Source organism: Hyperolius riggenbachi, chromosome 2 (assembly GCF_040937935.1).
Source record: "Hyperolius riggenbachi isolate aHypRig1 chromosome 2, aHypRig1.pri, whole genome shotgun sequence".
Lineage (NCBI taxonomy): Eukaryota > Metazoa > Chordata > Amphibia > Anura > Hyperoliidae > Hyperolius > Hyperolius riggenbachi.
In genome coordinates, this window is record NC_090647.1 from 216,976,639 (window position 1) to 216,996,774 (window position 20,136).

Genomic DNA, 20,136 nt, shown 5'->3' on the forward strand with positions numbered 1-20,136 from the left:
GAATACCATTTCTCTGAGTTTTGTGAGTGGTCTAAAACTTCTGCGGCATTAAAATTTCCACAGAAAAATCCTACAGCATGTGATTGGTTAAGTGCTTCCGACTCTGAAGTATTTGGCCATTCAGAGAATTCAGTAGTGTATTTGGAAATCCATGGAGTCTGCACTTTCATTAATCGGAATTTAGGCGGAATCAGAAATTGGCATTTTCTGTTGGGAACCACCACCACATAGACATGCTAGCAACAGTTCAAATGCAGCAGCAGACCGGGAAGGAAAGGGCCACCCATCTGCCTCGTGAGTTCCATAAAAGAGACAGAAGATTCAGCACAAGCAGGGAAACAAAGATAATGTGACCTTTGGGGAAGGGGAGTAGGAGGAGATAGTCACACAGCAGCAATAGGCAAAGAAAAAAAGATTGGTTTTCATGCTGAAATCCTATGACTAATGTGTAGCACTCTGCATCCTGTACCGAAGATCGATCAACAGCGTTTAGGCCGGATCCCACTTGGGTTTAACAATCGTGCTTTCCCACATGGGCAAGAATTGCAAACCTAAGTGGGACCAGTATCTGAGATCTCTTGAAGGAGGTGCAACCACCTCATTGTCTCTTCCACTTTCCCCAGCTCCTTCTTAAACCAACTTCCATTGCTACAGTGTCTCAGGAGGTTGGTGCAAGCATGTCTTCCAGTACCAGGTTCTGCCCACAGGGTTTTTTGGGTCAGACTGGGATGTTTCTCACCACACTTCCTTTTCATGTTTGTCAACGTGAGCTGTGTGGTCCAGTGTCCCTTTCAGCTCCCTTAGTGCCCAGTCCTTCAGCCCACTCTACTGGAGGTCTGTGCAAGGAAACTCACTATGGCACCAACAAACTCAAAAGTCATTGACCTAAATGCATGTCTAGCCAAACTACTTGCCGTACAGCTACTGCCATTTAGCATCCCTTCCATGAGTGAATTGCTGGTGGAATATACCAAGCAGCCATTACTTTCCCACACAGCTGTGCTCATTCTACATAAGCATGTTATGGTGAGCCTTTGCTGGGTATTTGGATTATCTGTGTCTAGGGAAATCTGCGTCCCTATAGACAGACCACCAGGCACTGAGTGGGATGCTACCCGTTATTCACCGTTCACTGGGTGACCTTATCAGTCATGACCTCTCTGCACTCGAGCACTCGCAAGCTAAAACTCTAGTAATGATAAAAACCGCTTGAATCCAAGTTTTATTCAATGTACTTATGAAGAATATTCCCTTCCAAAATGGGTTTTCTGTACTAAACCCTTTCACTGGCATTAAAGTGAACTTGAACTGAGTAAAATTATTTAAAATAAACACACAATACACCTGCAAATGAGTATACCATACTTCCTTTGCCGTCAGTTCCTCTCAGAAGCTCACCATTTTCTTCTTATGATTTCTTCCATTTCTGACAACATTTTGTCAGAACGAAAATATCAGTTGCGGTCAGTTATATATCCGTTGATGTCGGTTATAACTGAAAGGACAACTGATGAGCATGGTAATGTCATGTTTCCCTATAGCTCAAGTGGGCAATATTACAGTTTAACAGTGTGCTGACCTGGAAACTGTTACGGGTTAATGGCCATTTTCAAAATGGAGGATGGAGAATTCCATTGATCAAAGTGGACAAATGGGGTGCAGAAGAGGAGAAAGAGATAATGACTAGACCACACAGGAGGTAAGTATGACCTGTGTTTGTTTATTTTGACCTTTCATTTTTTAGTTCAGGTTTGCTTTAAGATTTTCTCAGTTTGAAAGGGTCCTTACTCTACCAACACCAGTCAGCGAGACGACCTTGATATTCACACTGAGGCTTGTCAGGTTCTTCTACCTATGAAGGAAACCTGAAGGGAACACTTGGGGGTTCCAGGAAAGCTGTGGTCCTGCCCTACATTTGGCTTCTTTAGTGTATGTGAGAATGATTGTTGGTTTCCCTGAAACATTTGTTCTGCTTCCAACAGTCATCATTTTTGCAGTACTGGTTTGCAAATGCAACAAGAAGTACAACTGGTAATTATGAACCAGAAGCAAAAGTACCATCCACAACAGGGACTGGACTGCTGTCTGAGGTTAACTAAAGGCTGATGTCCACTAATCCTCGCACCATTAATATCACATGACTGGAGACCATGTCTAATGAAAACTATTAGGTAAACAGGAAGGTTTGGGTACCATTTACAGCTCAGACCAATCCTGTGGGATTAAAGGACCATATCGGCTGAGCACACATCTTATCCTCCTTGGGGATCACAGCAAAGTCAAAGTAGTGGAAATAAAAGGAAAAGCAATCACAGCACAATCATGTTTCCTTGTGGAAAAGTGCCCTAAATGAATTTCTTACCGACTAGTCTGGATTTGGACTTATAGTATAAACAATGTTTTTGGGTTGCGCTTTACAATGGTTTTAAACTATTTTTAACAGTTTATACAATGCTGTTACATTTAACAGCAAAATGTGTAATAAAAACAGTATTCTATATTTTGTACATGAAGACAACTTTGTATTTCTGAAATGGAACTCAAGTCATTTGTAAACAGCAGACTAATATTGTAGTGCTATGCATATGTGATGCTTTGTGACAGCTTGTTGTAAGATTGGAATAGCATTACCTTCAGATGAGAGAGTAGATCCTCCACTTACAGGTTTGATGTTCTGAATGAAATGCAGATGCTGTTTATCATGTTGGTATTGAGAACACTGCTCTTGACAGAAGAGGCGGCACTGTCATTCTTTTCTTTTCAGTTTTCTTTATGAAAGTAACGGAAGGGTTTATTAGCTATAGAAACCAGTTTAACTTCTTTAGATGTGTATTAGAAAATGTGGGCAAGTATTTGTTCTTTACCAATAACACAGGTCTTTTAGACAATTGAATATACAGAATTAGGCCCTGTAAATCAGGAGTTTGGGAAACAAGTGTATATTAGTTTTGAAAAAATGGCTTCAACAAATTATTGCTTGCAATTTGTTTTATTATGCTGTAGAAAATAGCTACTTGATTTGTGGACAGAAACTTTTTCTGACGTTCTATGACTGTCATTGTTTGTGTCACCATTTTGCTTTATGGAGAGCACAATGCAATGAATTGGCTGTCTTCACAGGCCTGATAAATGCAATATTTACTTTGTACACTAGAGGGCGATTGATGTTTTTATATTTGTTGCTTTGAATAAGTCTTCAATCGCCCATTATAATAGAATACGTATAGTAATTTTAAAGAGACTCTGTAACAAAATGTTCAGCCTTATTTCTTCTATCCTATAAGTTCCTATACCTGTTCTAATGTGCTCTGGCTTACTGCAGCCTTTTCTAGTTGCACTGTCTTTGTAATATATCTAATCTTCTTTTCTTTGACAAGCTTTGTCGACCCAGAGAGGAATGCACTGCCTCTGCTGGGACAGAGAGAAGTTATGCACACCTCCTCCACGCCCCCTGCAGGCTCTGTGTATGTGCTTTGTTTATCCCTCACAGACACGTCTCTGCTCTGTTTTCTATGATTGTGAGGATGAGGAGTGCTGCCCGTCACATACTAATCCCAGACTGGCGTATACTGTAACATTATCTATCTATCTATCTATCTATCTATCTATCTATCTATCTATCTATCTATCTATCTATCTATCTATCTATCCAAATTGCTTTATTGGCAGGACCAAATACATTTAGCATTGCCAAAGCAAAACAAAACAGAACATTAGTGTGTGTGTGCGTGTGTGTGTGTGTGTGTGTGTGTGTGTGTGTGTGTGTGTGTATAAGGGAAGGATATAGGTATACAGTCCATAGGAGGGTGGGGGATGTAATGGATGGTATGGGGGGGATGGGATATATAGTCCATAGGGGAGGAGAGTATGGGGTTATACAGTCCATGTGGTATCATGTTCCTCTCAGTTGGTGGCAGGCAGTGATATATCGGGCTGCTATTTGCACAGTTTTTTCCTCTTCCCCCAGTAGGATATAGTTTCCTCTCCTCATCTGTGGAGGTGAAATTTGTGATGTGGGCGGAGAGTCTTTGGAAATGGGCGGTCCTCAACGGTGTATATTTGCTGCAGTGTAGCAGGAAGTTGGCCTCATCCTCCAGGACCCCCTGGTCACATTGCCTGCACAGTCTCTCCTCCCAGGGCTTCCATGTCTGTCTGTGTCATCCTTTCTCTATCTCCAGGTTGTGGGCGCTCAGACAGTACAGGCTCAAGGTCTGTCTTTGTGGTGGTGTATCCTCTCCAGATATGGAGCCATTGTGTACTCTCTCTGTAGTGATTGGTAGATAGTGAGTTTCTGGGAGTTCTTTATGTCACTTCTCCATTCCTCTAGGTATCGGTCCTTGCAGCTTTCTATCATTCCTTTTATTTGGGCTTTTGTCAGCCTGTGTTGGTGGTCTTGGCTGGGCTGGCTGTTGACTCTTTGTTTCAAAGCGCGTGGTATGGCCTCGCCACCCTGGCTCAGTGAGGCTTTATGGTGGTAAGTGCTGGGGCTGCTGCTCTGTATATGCGCCCAGTATGAGAGCGCCCTCTGCTGGATAGTCAGCCATAGTGGGAATCTGCCTAGTTCTGCCCGGCAAGCTGAGTTCGAAGTGCTGAGATGGACTTGGAGAAGATACTTGCAGAACTCTAGATGGAAGATTTCTGTTGGGCTGGAGTCCCATTTTGATTGGTCAGGGTAGGTGACTGGGCCCCATACCTCACTGCTTTTGAGCAGGATTGGGGTGATGATGCTGTTGAATATCTTTACCCAAACTCTCACCGGTGGTTATAGGTGGTAAAGTTGCCTTCTGATGGCATAAAACGTTCAGCAGGCTTTTTCCTTCAGGGCCTCTACTGCTGGTTTAAAGCTCCCCGTTTGGTTAATTTCCAGCCCCAGGTAGGTGCAACGGTTTGTGGTCTCCAGTGGGCAGCCATTTAATATAAATGAGGAGGTGGGCATTTTCAGATTTTTTTTCTCTGGAACACCATTACTTTTGTCTTCTTTGGGTTGATGGGCAGTGCCCATGTGGTGCAGAAACTCTCCAGTACTGCCAGGCTGTCCTGTAGGCCCCTTTCTGTTGGGGAGAGCAGCAGGAGATCATCTGCATACAGCAGGAACTTCACCTCATGGTCATGCAGGAGGAGGCCTGGTGCTGTGGAGGATTCCAGGGCTCCAGCCAGTTGGTTAATGAATATGTTAAAGAGCGTTGGGCTCAAACTGCAGCCCTGCCTGACTCCTCGACCCTGCTTGAAGAACGTGCTTCTCTTCCTGTCACTTTCACATTGCATTGGTTCCCAGTATATGAACTCTTGATGACATCATAGATTCTACCTCCTATTCCGCTCTCTAGGAGTTTTAGGATCTAGGGTTTTCATTTCAATGGACATTGCCTGTAATTCACAGGATATTGATTATTAGACTTCAATTGTTTAATATGCCATTAATTGTTTAATATGCCATTCCGTCTTGGGTTTTTTTTTTCTACTTTTTCATTTCATCCTTTAACCTCCTGAGCGGTCTGGACGAGCTCAGCTCGTCCATCACCGCCGGAGGCTGCCGCTCAGGCCCTGCTGGGCCGATTTTTATCAAATAAAGTGCAGCACACGCAGCCGGGACTTTGCCAGCAAGATCGGAAGATCGCCTCCGGAGTGCCCTCTAGTGGGCTTTCATGCAGCCAACTTTCAGTTGGCTGCATGAAATAGTTTTTTTTTTTATTTAAAAAAAACCCTCCCGCAGCCACCCTGGCGATTTAATCAGAACGCCAGGGTGGTTAAAGGACAACTGAAGTAGCAGGGATATGGAGGCTACCATATTTATTTCCTTTTAAACAAGTCCATTCAGCCCTGCTGATCTATTTGGCTGCAGTAATGTCTGAATAACACCAAAAACAAGCATGCAGCGTATCTTGTCAGATCTGACAATGTTGGAAAAACCTGATCTGCATATGCTGGTTCAGGGTCTATGGTTAAAGGTATTACAGGCAGAGGTTCAGCAGGCAAGCCAGGCAACTGGTATTGCTTAATAGAAAATAAATATTGCAGGCTCTATATCTCTCACTTCAGTTGTCCTTTAAAAGACACCTGGCTCTCCTGTTCATCATCTGCATCTTAATTATTTTAACCACAAACCCTGAACAAGCATGCAGATCAGTTGTTTATCACTGAAGTCTTTCTGGATTAGCCCCATGCTTGTTCCTTGTGATATTCTGATATTACTGATGCTATAACGATCAGCAGGATTCCAGGCGGCTGGTATTGTTTAAAAGGAAATATGGCAACCTCCAAATCGTTCTCAGTTCAGGTGTCCTTTGTGTTATGCTTGTTTTGTTAAATGCAAAGAGCAAAAAAAAGTTATGACTCCTCTAATCATTTATGGATAGGGCTTACTTTGTCCTAGTGTTTTGTGTATCAGCCTATATATGGTTTTTAGATATAGAAAATGAGTTATATTTAGGGCTGGATTTAGGCCATGGCCTAGGGCACCACAGCAGCAAGGGCACCAAAGCAGCAGGCTAAACTGGTGCAACATTTGCAAGCTTGCAAATGCTGCAATGCAGGGAGATCAGGCGAGTGCCTTACCGCGGTACTCTGCTGCTAGCCGCTTATGGACATTTGCATTGTGGCCGGTGGCTATGGACTTGGGCAGCATTGGAGAAGGAGAGGAAAAGGAAGCTTTTGCCCTGGAGATGAGCTGAGAAATGAGTGACGCGGGTGGCTGGTGCGGTGTGAAGGCAAGCTGGCTACCTATACTGAAAGGGGAAGGGAGGGGGAAAGATAAAGGGAGTTGTCTGGCTACCTATACTGCAGGGAAAGGGGGGAGTGATCATCTGGCTACCTATACTGGGGGGAGGTGTCATCTGGCTACCTATACTGGAGGGAACCATGGGAGGGGACCATCTGGCTACCTACACGGGGGGGGGGGGGGGGGGTAAGGATCATCAGGCTACCATACTAGAGGGAAGGCAGAGGGGCCACCTGGCTACCTATATTGGAGGGAAAGGGGAGCCTATACTGAAGGACGGCTGGTAACAGTGGCCTTGGGTGGTAAAAAATACAAATGTGGACCTGGTTATATTTCAGGAAGTTAAATGAGGCTTGTAGGTCACAATTTATGCCTTGGTCTGGTACTAAGTGTTCTGGCAAGGCCAACCTATCTTCCTGGCTCCCTGACCCCAGACCTGATCCTAACCATTACCTACCAAATATTTGGCGGTCCACACTATATACAGTATATATGTACAACTACCACACCTAAGTAGTGGCCAGTGTTTTATCCAGTGAAATATACATTCTCCATGTTATTTACACAGCACATAAATGCCTGGTTGTGATTTTGGTGTGTTGCTCACAAAGAACAAAGTTAATATATCATTAATTTTTAATGCACTTACCTTTTACTTGAGCCTCTAAAAGGACACACATATAATTACAGGCCACAGTTCTACTGCGGTGACTCCTGGGAGAATAGCTATTCAGAACGTGAGCAAAGATGTCGGCTTGGAAGTGAAGTTGAAAGCCTCTCTCGATCTGCTTCAGCAGAAAAGTATGAAAAAAATGAACTTCTAGATAACCTCCAAGAGAAATTCAACTCTTCTAAACTAAGGTGAGTTGTGAATCACCAGGAATGTTCATTCATCCAAGTGAAAGTAAAGATTATAGTTAAAAAAAAAATTGCACACTTCCTGGTAACTGGCCATCTAGTGGCCAAAAAGTATAATTAAAGTTTAAAAAAGTAATTATTAAAACCTTAACTTCCAATACTTGGCGTACATAAACACTTAAAAAAGGTGACCGTAAAAAAAAAACAAAACCCAAAAAACACAGACAGCCGCAGGGCCCCTAAATTTATGTCCCTGCAGTTTGTGGGGCTGTGGGGGTGGAAGCCCGTGCTTGCGATGGTCCGGCGATGGCAGAAGTCCCCTGAGCCAATCCGTGCTTGTCCAGCGAGAATGATCACTATTTTTCTTCAAAAACAGTGATCATTCTCAAATGGTGCTGCCATGCTCCCTCCTGCTCACTAGTTTCTGCCGCTTCCACCGCCAATCATTAAATTAACTTTGTTCCCATTCATCTCCCCTCTAGGCCCCTGTCATTGGCAGCATCAATGAGATGCCTGCGTCACTTACTTGTGTCACTTACTTGTATGCTAATAGAAAATAATGTGCGAGGACACCTTGTTGCCAAATAGTAAAATTAAACCTACATACATTAGGGAGGGAATAACAATTTTTTTTGTGTGTGTCAAGAGGGTATATTGTCAATTTATGGGTTTATGATGTAAAACTGAAAAAATGCACCTTTATTTCCAAATAAAATATTGTCACCATACATTGTACTAGGGGATATAATTCAATGCACATATAATTTAAATAACCTGGAAAAAAAATGGTCAAATAAAATGTGTGGGTTTTATCCACAGTTTTACTTTTTATTTTAAAACTATGATGGCCGAAAACTGAGAAATAATTTAAAAAAATGTATTATTCCCATTAAAATGCATTAAGAATAAAATAATACTTAGCATAATGTGCCACCCAAAGAAAGCCTATTTAGTGGCAAAGTATCAAAGTATAGATCATTTCATTGTGATAAGTAGTAATAAAGTTATAGGGGAATGAATGGGAGATGCACTGAAATGTGAAAATTCCTCTTGTCCATAAGGTGAGAACAACCCCGTGAGCTGAAGTGGTTAAATATTTATGTAATGAGGTTGTATTACTGTTATTTTAGCATCTATGGACTTGTAATTATTGAGGGGTACAAAAAAGACAGAAAAAAATAAATAAAAAAGGTATTGGTTTACAAAATCATGCATGATTCTTTGTACGTTAAGTAGGCATCCAAACACTAACCCTGTAACATGTATAACACATGTAAGCAAGCATCCAAAGTATTTACCACTTTAGGACTAAGCACATATCTGTGGCTCCTAACCTAAAACCACATGGTTTTTGTGTAGCTGAAACACTCTAAAAGACTGATAAAATGGCTGAATAAAGCAGTGGTTATCTGCTGCCTTTGACATGGGAGACCAGGGTTCGAATCCTGGCTAGGGTCAGTACCTATTCAGTAAGGAGTTCAACGCAAGACTCCCTAACACTGCAGGGTGGCCTCTTGAGCGCGACCCAGTGGCTGCAGCTCTTGAGCGCTTTGAGTCCGACAGGAGAAAAGCGCTATACAAATGTTCGGATTATTAAAGTTGAATTATTTTTACTCCATTTTTTTGTGAGCAAATTGCTGTCTTATAAATTATTTATTTATATTTTACAAATGCTGAATTTTAGAATGGACTGCGTTTTTGTAGCTGTTCTGCAATAAGAAATTGCAATTTGCAAAGGGTTTACATGTGTAGACCTGCACTGTACAATGGTATTCTCAAACTACCTCTAAAGAAGCAATGTTAGTGCTACTATACACATAAAGTTTCTATCCTGGCATGCTGAAGTGACACACAAAAAAGGTGGTCTATAGAGATGAACCCAACAGTCCACCCAGTGTGGAGTTTGCGTGGATATCAGCTGCCCGCGAGCTAAACTTTGACCCTCTACATCAGTCAGCAGACACATGGCAGCCAATCAGGCTGCACTCCCTCCTGGACCCCCGCCCCCCCCTATAAAACGCTGCAGCGTCGGCCATGTTCTCACCCTGCTGATGCTGCTGTAGTGAGAGGAAGGGAGAGGTTGCTGGAGTAATAGGGAAAGTGTTAGTTAGGCTTTTGTTAGCTTGCTCCTCGATGAAATTTGTTGCTGAAAGCACCCCAAACAATTCTTTTGAGGGCTAATTTTCTTCTGATGTGTTTTTGTGTGTGTGTGACACTGCATAGATATAGCCCTGTTGCAGCTGTGCCCTTGCTTGCTGACACACTGTATTAGATCAGTGCATTTCTTCCTACTCTATTTGTGTGATTTAACTTAGTACAGCATAGGCTAGCTCTCAGGGCCGGCCTTTTTATGCCCACCCCCATCCTCTTCCAGCGTACACACACACACACACACACACACACACACACACACACACACACACACACACACACACACACACACACACACACACACACACACACACACACACACACACACACACACACACACACACACACACACACACACACACACACACACACACACACACACACACACACACACACACACACACACGCGCCCATATGCAATTCACCTTTTCTCCTGAGATATCTCCTAGGACAGTAGTTCCCAATCTTTTTGAAGTTGTGACACAAATGCTCAGATCTCCGTGACAGGTCACATATGTATAATAGAAAAAATACTATTAAAAACCACAAATGGATGGAAAGAGTGCATTATCCCGAATATACTTAAAAATGCTAGAACCTTTCAGGAATATTAATAAAAACAATCAGTGGAACAGATAGCCGCCCCCTCCATTTAGAATGATAGCACAGCACCGACAATTTAGGTGCCCCCAGTAAAGGAATTATGTGTAGGCGCCCCCTTGGAAGCCGGCGCCCTAAGCGACCGCTCCGGTTGCTCAGGTCAAAGGCCGGCTATGCTAGCTCTCTTTGTGCATGATACTGCATAGATACTTCCCACAGACAGTTGCTGCCTGCTTGGTATTTTTAGTCCCACTGTCTGACAGTACACTATATTAGACAAGTGGCACAGTGCTTTCTACTGCATCTGTGTGGCTGCACACTGTATTAGAGCAGTGCATATCTTTCCACTGCATCTGTGTGACTGCACACTGTATTATGCTGGGTACACATAGTAAGATTTTCCGTGCGATTTTTGTGACCCGATTGTTTTTCCAGCACGATTCCGCACTCTATTCTTTGCTTGATTCTCTTATCTTCATTTGTTATTATACTCTGACTGTGGACTGTATGTAGTGTGTAAACCACACAGATATCAATAACCGATACTTCCGCGAACCGCAATAGACTTCAATGGGGAGGCGAACTTTTAAAACTTGAAACACTTATGCTGGCTAAAAAAAAATAAGGGAAAAGATTTTTCAAGGGGTCTAACACCTGGAGGGGGACATGGCGGAGTGGGATACATTATTATTATTATTATTATTATTAAGTATTTATATAGCGCCGACATATTACGCAGCGCTTTACAGTGTGTATATGTATATATATATATATATATATATATATATATATATATATATATATATATATATATATATATATATATATATATATATATATATATATATATATATATATAGTCTTGTCACTAACTGTCCCTCAAAGGAGCTCACAGTCTAATCCCTACCATTGCCATATGTCTATATTATGTAGTGTAAGTACTGTAGTCTAGGGCCAATTTTCAGGGGAAGCCAATTAACTTATATGTATGTTTTTGGAATGTGGGAGGAAACCGGAGTGCCCGGAGGAAACCCACGCAGACACGGAGAGAACATACAAACTCTTTGCAGATAGTGCCCTGGCTGGGATTCGAACCAGGGACCCAGCGCTGCAAGGCGAGAGAGCTAACCACTACGCCACCGTGCTGCCCATGCCAAAAGTCCCGTGGGAAAATCTGGATTTGATGCAAGGCAGCGTTTTAAGGGCAGAAATCACATTGAATGCTAAATTGCAGGCCTAAAGTGCTTTAAAACGTCTTGCATGTGTATACATCAATCGGGGAGTGTAATTAGTGTATTGCTTCACACTGACAGACCAAACACTGTGTAACACACCGCTAACAGCTGTTTGTGTAGTGAGGGCCTTGCTGGACTGGTGCGCACCATGATGAGAGTGCAGGTGATGGCGGCTTTCCACCTTATCGTGCGTGTGCCCCCCCCCCCCCCGAGACACTCATATAGCTGGCGGTCATTGCTTCATTGTGATACGCACACTGCGGCAAGGTAATGATCACGAAGGGGAATGGGCACATGTACATGCCTTTTTGTTTTGTTGTTGCAGGCTTGCAGCTGCAGTGCAGCCAGAAAAATTAGGCAGGCATGTACACGCACCAGAAAAATGTATTATAGCGGCAAAAATTCAGGAATCCACCTGGAGTCCTGGACCCTGTTGGTGGTGGCGGAGAAGGCAGTCAAGTGGCCTGCGGGCAGAGATGCTGTGTGGGAAGCGACTTAGTCTTGGAGCAGGCAGTCACACGGCGTGCAGGCAGAGATGCTGTGTGTGGGGACTGACTTAGTCTTGGGGCGGGAAGTAGTCCTCCGGGATCCATTCCTCATTCATTTTGATAAAGGTGCGGTAGTGAATACTTTTGTGACTTAGGCGACTTCTCTTCTCAGTGACAATGCCTCCAGCTGCACTGAAGGTCCTTTCTGACAGGACGCTTGAGGCAGGGCACGACAGAAGTTGGATGGCAAATTGGGACAGCTCTGGCCACAGGTCAAACCTGCGCACCCAGTAGTCCAAGGGTTCATCGCTGCTCAGTGTCTACATCCATACTTAAAGTCAGGTAGTCTGCTACCTGCCGGTCCAGGCATTGGTGGGGGGTGGATCCGGAAGGGCAAAGGCGAGGTGTTGGACTAAAGTATGTCTGCATGTCCGACATCACCATGAGATCGCTGGAGCGTCCTGTCCTTGCCTGTGTGGACATGGTAGGAGGATTACTGGCAATCGTACCTTTATTGTGTTGTGCTGTGACATCACCCTTATACGCATTGTAAAGCATACTTGCCAGCTTGTTCTGCATGTGCTGCATCCTTTCTGCCTTCAGGAGAGTTGTTAACATGTCCGCCACTTTGTGCCTATACCGAGGGTCTAGTAGCATTGCCACCCAGTACAGGTCATTCCCCTTGAGTTTTTTATACGGGGGTCCCTCAACAGGCTGGACAGCATGAAAGATGCCATCTGCACAAAGTTGGATCCAGACGTACTATCCATCTCCTCTTGCTCTTCCTCAGTGATGTCAGGTAAGTCCTCCTCCCCCCAGCCGCGAACAATACCATGGGAATGTTGAGCAGCACAAGCCCCCTGCGACGCCTGCTGCGGTTGTTCTTCTGCCGCCTCCTCCAAAGAAACACCTTCCTCATCATCCGAGTCTGACTCCTCTTCCCCACACGACTCTTCCTCTTCCTCCTCCCCATCTGTGCTGCTGCAGGTGTTGAGGAAACATCTGGTTCTGATGAAAATTGCTCCCACAACTGTTCCTCTTCACACTCCTCCACAGCTTGATCCACCACTCTACGCACGGCACGCTCCAGGAAGTGAGCGAACGGGATCAAGTCGCTGATGGTGCCTTCACTGCGACTCACCAGGTTGGTCACCTCAAACGGCCGCATGAGCCTGCATGCATTTCGCATCAGTGTCCAGTTGTTGGGCCACAACATCCCCATCTCCCCAGATTGTGTCCTTTTACTGTAATAGTACAGGTAGTGGGTGACAGCTTTCTCCTGTTCTAGCAGGTAAGAGAACATGAGCAGGGTCGAATTCCAGCGAGTCGGGCTATCACATATCAAGCGTCTCACCGGCAAGTTGTTTCTCCGCTGAATGTCCGTAAAGTATGCCATGGCCATGTAAGACCGCCTGAAATGCCCACACAGCTTCCTGGCCTGCTTCAGGATGTCCTCTAAGCCAGGGTACTTTGACACAAATCTTTGAATGACTAGATTGAGCACATGCCATGCAGGGTACATGTGTCAGCTTCCCCAAATTCAAAGCGGAAAGAAGATTGCTGCCGTTGTCACACACCATGTCGCCGATCTCCAGCTGGTGCGGGGTCAGCCACTGATCCACCTGTTTAAGAGCAGCCAGGAGAGCTGATCCAGTGTGACTCTCCGCTTTGAGGCAAGACCTGTCTAAGATGGAGTGACACTGTCATACCTGGCATGCAGCATAGGCCCTGGGGAGATGGGGCTGTGGAGCTGGAGAGGAGATTGCGGCACCAGCCGAGGAGGATGATGACAGCGAATAGGATGTAGCAGGTGGAGAGGATGTGGCAGGAGGCCTGCCTGCAAGCCGTGGAGGTGTCACAAGTTGGTCCACTGCACAACCACGTACTCAGCGGTCACCAGGTTGACCCAATGGGCTGTGTACGTAATTGGTGGCGATACATGGCGCCGGACACTGCCACCAGCTGTTTCTGAGGACGAGCTTCCCTGCTTCTTTCAGGAACTAGTCTCCTCCTACTCCTCTCTGACTCCCCCTCTGAACTGTCCCTTTGCTCATCTTGTTTCTTAGGAAACCATGTGGGATCCGTATCATCATAATCATAATCATCATCATCCTGCCCAGCTTCGCTTGCCTCAGACACCTCCAAAACTGCACCAACAGCAGGTACTTCATCATCCTCCTCCTCACACATTACGTCCATAGTGTCGCCTAACTCGCACATATGAGGTGGTATAACTTGCTTAGCGCTTTCATCTTGTTGTAGCAGTAGTTGCAGTGAATCAGTGATTTCATCACCAAATAATTCATGCGAAGTGTCAAATGCAGCAGATGTGGTGCTTGTAGTAGCGCTGGTGGCTGCGGAAGATGAGGTTCTGTGTTATAGCGGATCCGAGATGAAAAACTAACTAGAACAAGTAACTTTATATATCTTATCTAAAGTTTAGATAGTTTACACAGCAAATCTAGCTGCAAACAGCTTTAATAGAAAATTATTATTTCTTCCTGTGATACAATGACAGCAGCCATGTTGTTTGTAAACAATACACAGAGGCAGGCTTATCTGTATCTTGAGCACTAAACCTAATCCCCCCCTCCTCCCCTCTGCCTCTGAAATCAATGGCTAGTAACACCTCCTCCTCCTCCTGTCCAGACTGAGCCCTTGCTACTGCCAAGGCTCTCTGAAAACCTGTGGGCATGGTTTATTTAGTTTATAGGGAATTAGAGTATTAAAACAAAAACAAAAGTATTTGGCTTGAAGAATGCCCTATAAACAATAGGAAAGGAACACAATTATGCAATGAGTAAAAGTTCACCTTGGATCCACTTTAAATAGTCAACCACGTCCTGACAATCTTGGGAGTTGATGGCACGTGCCTTCTTCTGAGCACTGTACTTTGGGCCCGGGCCGCACGAAATCACATCAACAGGACCTCGCACAGACCTGCCGGGTGGCCTTCCTCTGGGACTTTTGTCTACCTCCTCCTCTACCTGTTTTGTCCGGTTTGTCCATATGGGAGGGGGGCGGTGGGATGACGTGAAAGGTATGCACTGACTTGACTAATACATTGTGCAGTCACACAGGTGCAGTTAACAGGTATGCACGGAGTGGTATATCGCACGGCGTGTGCTCGCGTAGGTAGGGGGGTGCACTGAACACAACGGGTGGGTATATGCAGTGATGAGGTGGATGCACTCAACACAACAGGTAGGTATATGCAGTAATGGATATTACAATGTGCACCTGTCACACACACAGGTAGTCACTGAATGTGCTGGGCCTGGCAGTCGCACACACAGTATGGATTATCAAGGCTGTCTATGCAACACAAGTGTCAGTGGGACACACACACACACGTACACACGTACACACACACACGTACACACACACGTACACACACACGTACACACACACGTACACACACACGTACACACACACGTACACACACACACGTACACACACACGTACACACACACACGTACACACACACGTACACACACACACACACACACACACACACACGTATACACACACACACACACACACACACACGTACGTACACACACGTACACACACGTACACACACACAGTACACACACACAGTACACACACACAGTACACACACACAGTACACACACACAGTACACACACACAGTACACACACACAGTACACACACACAGTACACACACACAGTACACACACACAGTACACACACACAGTACACACACACAGTACACACACACACACACAGTACACACATACACACACACACATACATACACATACACACACACACACACGTACACACACACACACACGTACACACGTACACACGTACACACGTACACACACCCGTACACACGTACACACACACACACACACACACACACACACACACACACACACACACACACACACACACACACACACTCGTCGGCGAACCGTTTGGGCCATCTCTACCCACAGCTCTCCTTCTTCTCTGCGCTGCTCCCCTCCTGCTGGGGGCATACCTGGCTACCTATTCTGGGGATATATACCCCTGCCTACATATGCTGGGGACATATACCCCTGCCTACATATACTGGGGACATATACCCCTGCCTACATATACTGGGGACATATACCCCTGACTATATATACTGGGGACATATACCCCTGACTATATATACTGGGGACATATACCCCTGACTATATATACTGGGCACATATACCCCTGCCTACATATACTGGGGACATATACCCCTGACTACATATACCGGGGACACATACCTCTGGCTATATATACTGGGCTCATATACCCCTGCCTACATATATTGGGCACATATACCCCTGCCTACATATATTGGGCACATGTACCCCTGCCTCCATATACTGGGCACTTGTACCCCTGCCTCCATATACTGGGCACAAATACCCCTGGCTACCTGTTCTGGGGACATCTCTACCCCTGGCTACCTGTTCTGGGGACATCTCTGCTCCTGGCTAACTGTTCTGGGGACATCTCTACCCCTGGCTACCTGTTCTGGGGACATATCTACCCCTTGCTACCTGTTCTGGGGACATATCTACCCCTTGCTACCTGTTCTGGGGACATATCTACCCCTGGCTACCTGTTCTGGGGACATATCTACCCCTGGCTACCTGTTCTGGGGACATCTCTACCCCTGGCTACCTGTTCTGGGGACATCTCTACCCCTGGCTACCTGTTCTGGGGACATCTCTACCCCTGGCTACCTGTTCTGGGGACATCTCTACCCCTGGCTACCTGTTCTGGGGACATCTCTACCCCTGGCTACCTGTTCTGGGGACATCTCTACCCCTGGCTACCTGTTCTGGGGACATCTCTACCCCTGGCTACCTGTTCTAGGGACACCTATAGACCTGGGGCTACTTATTTTTGGGGAACCAGTGCTGTCAGTTTAAGTGTATGTTGGGGGAATCGCTGCTGCCAGATTACATCTATTTTTAGGGAACCACTGCCATATTATCTGTATTTTGGAAGAACCTCTGCCAGATTACATGGATTTTTGGTGAAATGCTGTAAGATTACATGTATTTTGGGGGAAGAGGAGGAAACACTATGGCAGAGCTCAAACTTCTCCGGCAGACTTTTTACAGCACTACTAAAAATCATGTATTTGGCCCCACCCATGACCACTCCCACATTCTGTTGCGTGATCACGCCCATTTTTCAGTGTGCAGGGGATTTTTTCAGTTAAAAACAATCTTTTTAGGTATTTGTCAGTAAAAAATAATGTGAAAGGTTGGCAACACTGGACGTAAGGTGTGAGGATGATGAAGTACCCGTTGGTGCAGTTTTGGATGTGTCTCATACATGCAAAGCTGCGGAGGATGATGATGATGATCCTGCCATGGATTTCACGTGGGTTCCCAATACACAAGATGAACAGGAGAACAGTGCAGAGGGGGAGTCAGAGAGGAGGAGAGGAGACGAGTTGCTGTAAAAAGCAGGGGGAGCTTGTCAGAAACAGCTCGTGGCAGTGTCCGGAGGCATGTATTGGCACCTAGGGACAGCCAGCCAACACGCCCTTCTACGTCAGCTGCTGCCACCACCACCAAAATGCCATCATCCCACAGCTCACCAGTGTGGAGTTTTTTTTTGTCTCTCTGCCTCTGATTACAGCAATGCCATCTGTACTCTCTGCCAACAAAAATTGAGTCGTGGAAAAAGCAACAACCACCTTACGAAGAGTAACCCAGCAGCTCAGGGTGACCCAAACTACTAGGAATGTATAGGGGGATAAAAGGAACCAAAAAGCCCTCCTACTAAAAAAGCAAAGCTTGGTGTAAAAATTGCCTTCTTAAAACAGAAGGAAATTTTGCAATAATTCAGTTATAAATGAACATTTGTGGTTACCCACAATGCACTTCCACTAAATATGCAAATTATCCCTTACGAAGGCACTTGATGAACAAGCACAAACATCAATGGGATGGGCTCATGAGGAAAAGCAGCATGCAAACGCAAAGCCACCCTCTGCCTCCTCTTCTTCCTCCTTCAGGTGCAGCATCTTTAGCCGCTTTATCCTCTGCTGCCCTTGCACCTTCACAGCCACCCTCCTTCACTCAGTCTCTCCCCTTGAGCAGTTCCTGCTCCTCTGCTCCTACAGCATCCAGGTGTCCATTTAACCTCCTTGGCGGTAATCCCGAGCTGAGCTCTGGGTATGCCGCCGGAGGTCGCCGCTCAGGCCCTGCTGGGCCGATTTGCATTCTGCAAAAAGCAGCACACGCAGCCGGCACTTTGCCAGCCGCGTGTGCTGCCCGATCGCCGCCGCTCCGCGGCGATCCGCCGCGTGCAGCGGCGAAAGAGGGTCCCCCCAGCCGCCCGAGCCCGGCGCTAGGGGCTGGATCGGGCGGCTCTGACGTCAGGACGTCGACTGACGTCCATGACGTCACTCCGCTCGTCGCCATGGCGACGAGGAAAGCGAAACAAGATAGGCCGCTCATTGCGGCCTATCTTGTTACTTTCGATTGCCGGAGGCGATCGAAAGTACGCTTCCGGAGCGCCCTCTAGTGGGCTTTCATGCAGCCAACTTTCAGTTGGCTGCATGAAATATTTTTTTTTTTATTTTAAAAAAACCCCATTTCAGCCTCCCTGGCAAAATAAATAAACCGCCAGGGAGGTTAAGGAAATCTTTGAGCGGAAGAAGCCAATGTCTGCCAGTCACCCCCTTGCCCGGCGTCTGACAGCTGGCTTGGTGGAACTGTTAGTCCGTGTTACACAGTGAGTTTGGTCTGTCGGTGTGAAGCAATATACTACTTACACTACCTGATCCATGTATACACACCCAAGATGTTTTCAAGCACTTTATGCCTCCAATTTAGGAATGTAATGTGATTTCTGCCCTTTAGAGATTATAACCCTGCTCTGCATCAAATTCGTAATTTTCCCAGGGACTTTTGGCATGTATCCCACTCCGCCATGCCCACCCTTCAGGTGTTAGACCCCTTGAAACACATTTTCCATCACTTTTGTGGGCAGAAACAGTGTTTGTAGTTTTTAAAGTTCGTCTGCCCATTGAAGTCTATTGTAGTTCGCCAGTTCATGGACTTTTGCGGAAGTTCGCATCCGCAGACCCAAAATCTGAGGTTCGAGCCATCTCTAGTGGTCTCTTATCCCTGGTATCAGTATAATGCTGACAATACGGTAGCTCCCACGGGGACAGCAGAAAAAAAAAGCATAGACTTTGATAATAGAACATCATTCAGGGATGCGGAGGAGGCAGAGGATGTGCTACATGGCAGGGGCATAGCTAGAAACCATGCGGCCCCATAGCAAAGTTTTGGTTGGGTCCCCCCTTTAAAAAAAATAAGGTACCTTATTGTGCATTTTCATCTCTAATGCTGCCCCCCCCCCCCAAATGCTACAGTTGCCGACTGATGGACTGTCCTTAGACTGTCTGGTGTAAAACTGTTTAAACCGCACCCTGCAGACTACCGCTATACCGCTGCACATCTAACTATTAATATGTACTACTGATTATACTGTGTGTTTTTGTATGACTATGCCCTTATGCTGTATGATTGTATGACTACGCTATTTTCTTATGTTGATACTATGCTATTTCCTTATGTTGATACTACTCTCAATCTCTCTCTGAGCAATTGTATGTGCCAAACCCAATTCCGGGCACGACCCAGTCGTGCGTGGCGATTAAAAAGATTTCTGATTATAACTACCTACTACCACACACACAGTGGCGGCGGGGCAGAGAGAAGAGGCACACACAAGACTAAAGCCCCATTTACACTTAATCAGTTTTTCTTTTCCATAGCAGTGCATTATGAAAAATCTTTCAGTTAAAGAGACTCAGAGCTGAGTCACCTTCTGTTTTTTTTTACTTACCCGGGGCTTCCTACAGCCCCACAAGCATGAATGTGTCCCTAGCCGTCCTCCTACTGACTTCCGTTCAGCCGCAGTCAACTCCCGGTACACGGCTCAGTCGCAATCAGTCTGACTGAGTGATGTCAGCCGGGGCCCTCTGCGCTTGCACAGTAGGTCCACCGCTGACATCACTGAGCCACTTACCAGGGAAGATTGTGGCTGACCGGGGGAGCTGAGGAGGG

The 20,136-nt window shown here is 45.6% G+C and overlaps 1 protein-coding gene across 1 annotated transcript in view; it reads left to right on the forward strand.

Annotated features, from left to right (window-relative positions):
• The window catches only part of OCA2 (OCA2 melanosomal transmembrane protein), a 489,993-nt gene that overhangs the window by 195,293 nt on the left and 274,564 nt on the right, over nucleotides 1-20,136 (forward strand). The window contains exon 4 of the mRNA XM_068268142.1: nucleotides 7,409-7,579. Within this exon, the coding sequence (XP_068124243.1) occupies nucleotides 7,409-7,579 (171 nt within the window). The remainder of the gene's footprint in view (nucleotides 1-7,408; nucleotides 7,580-20,136) is intronic.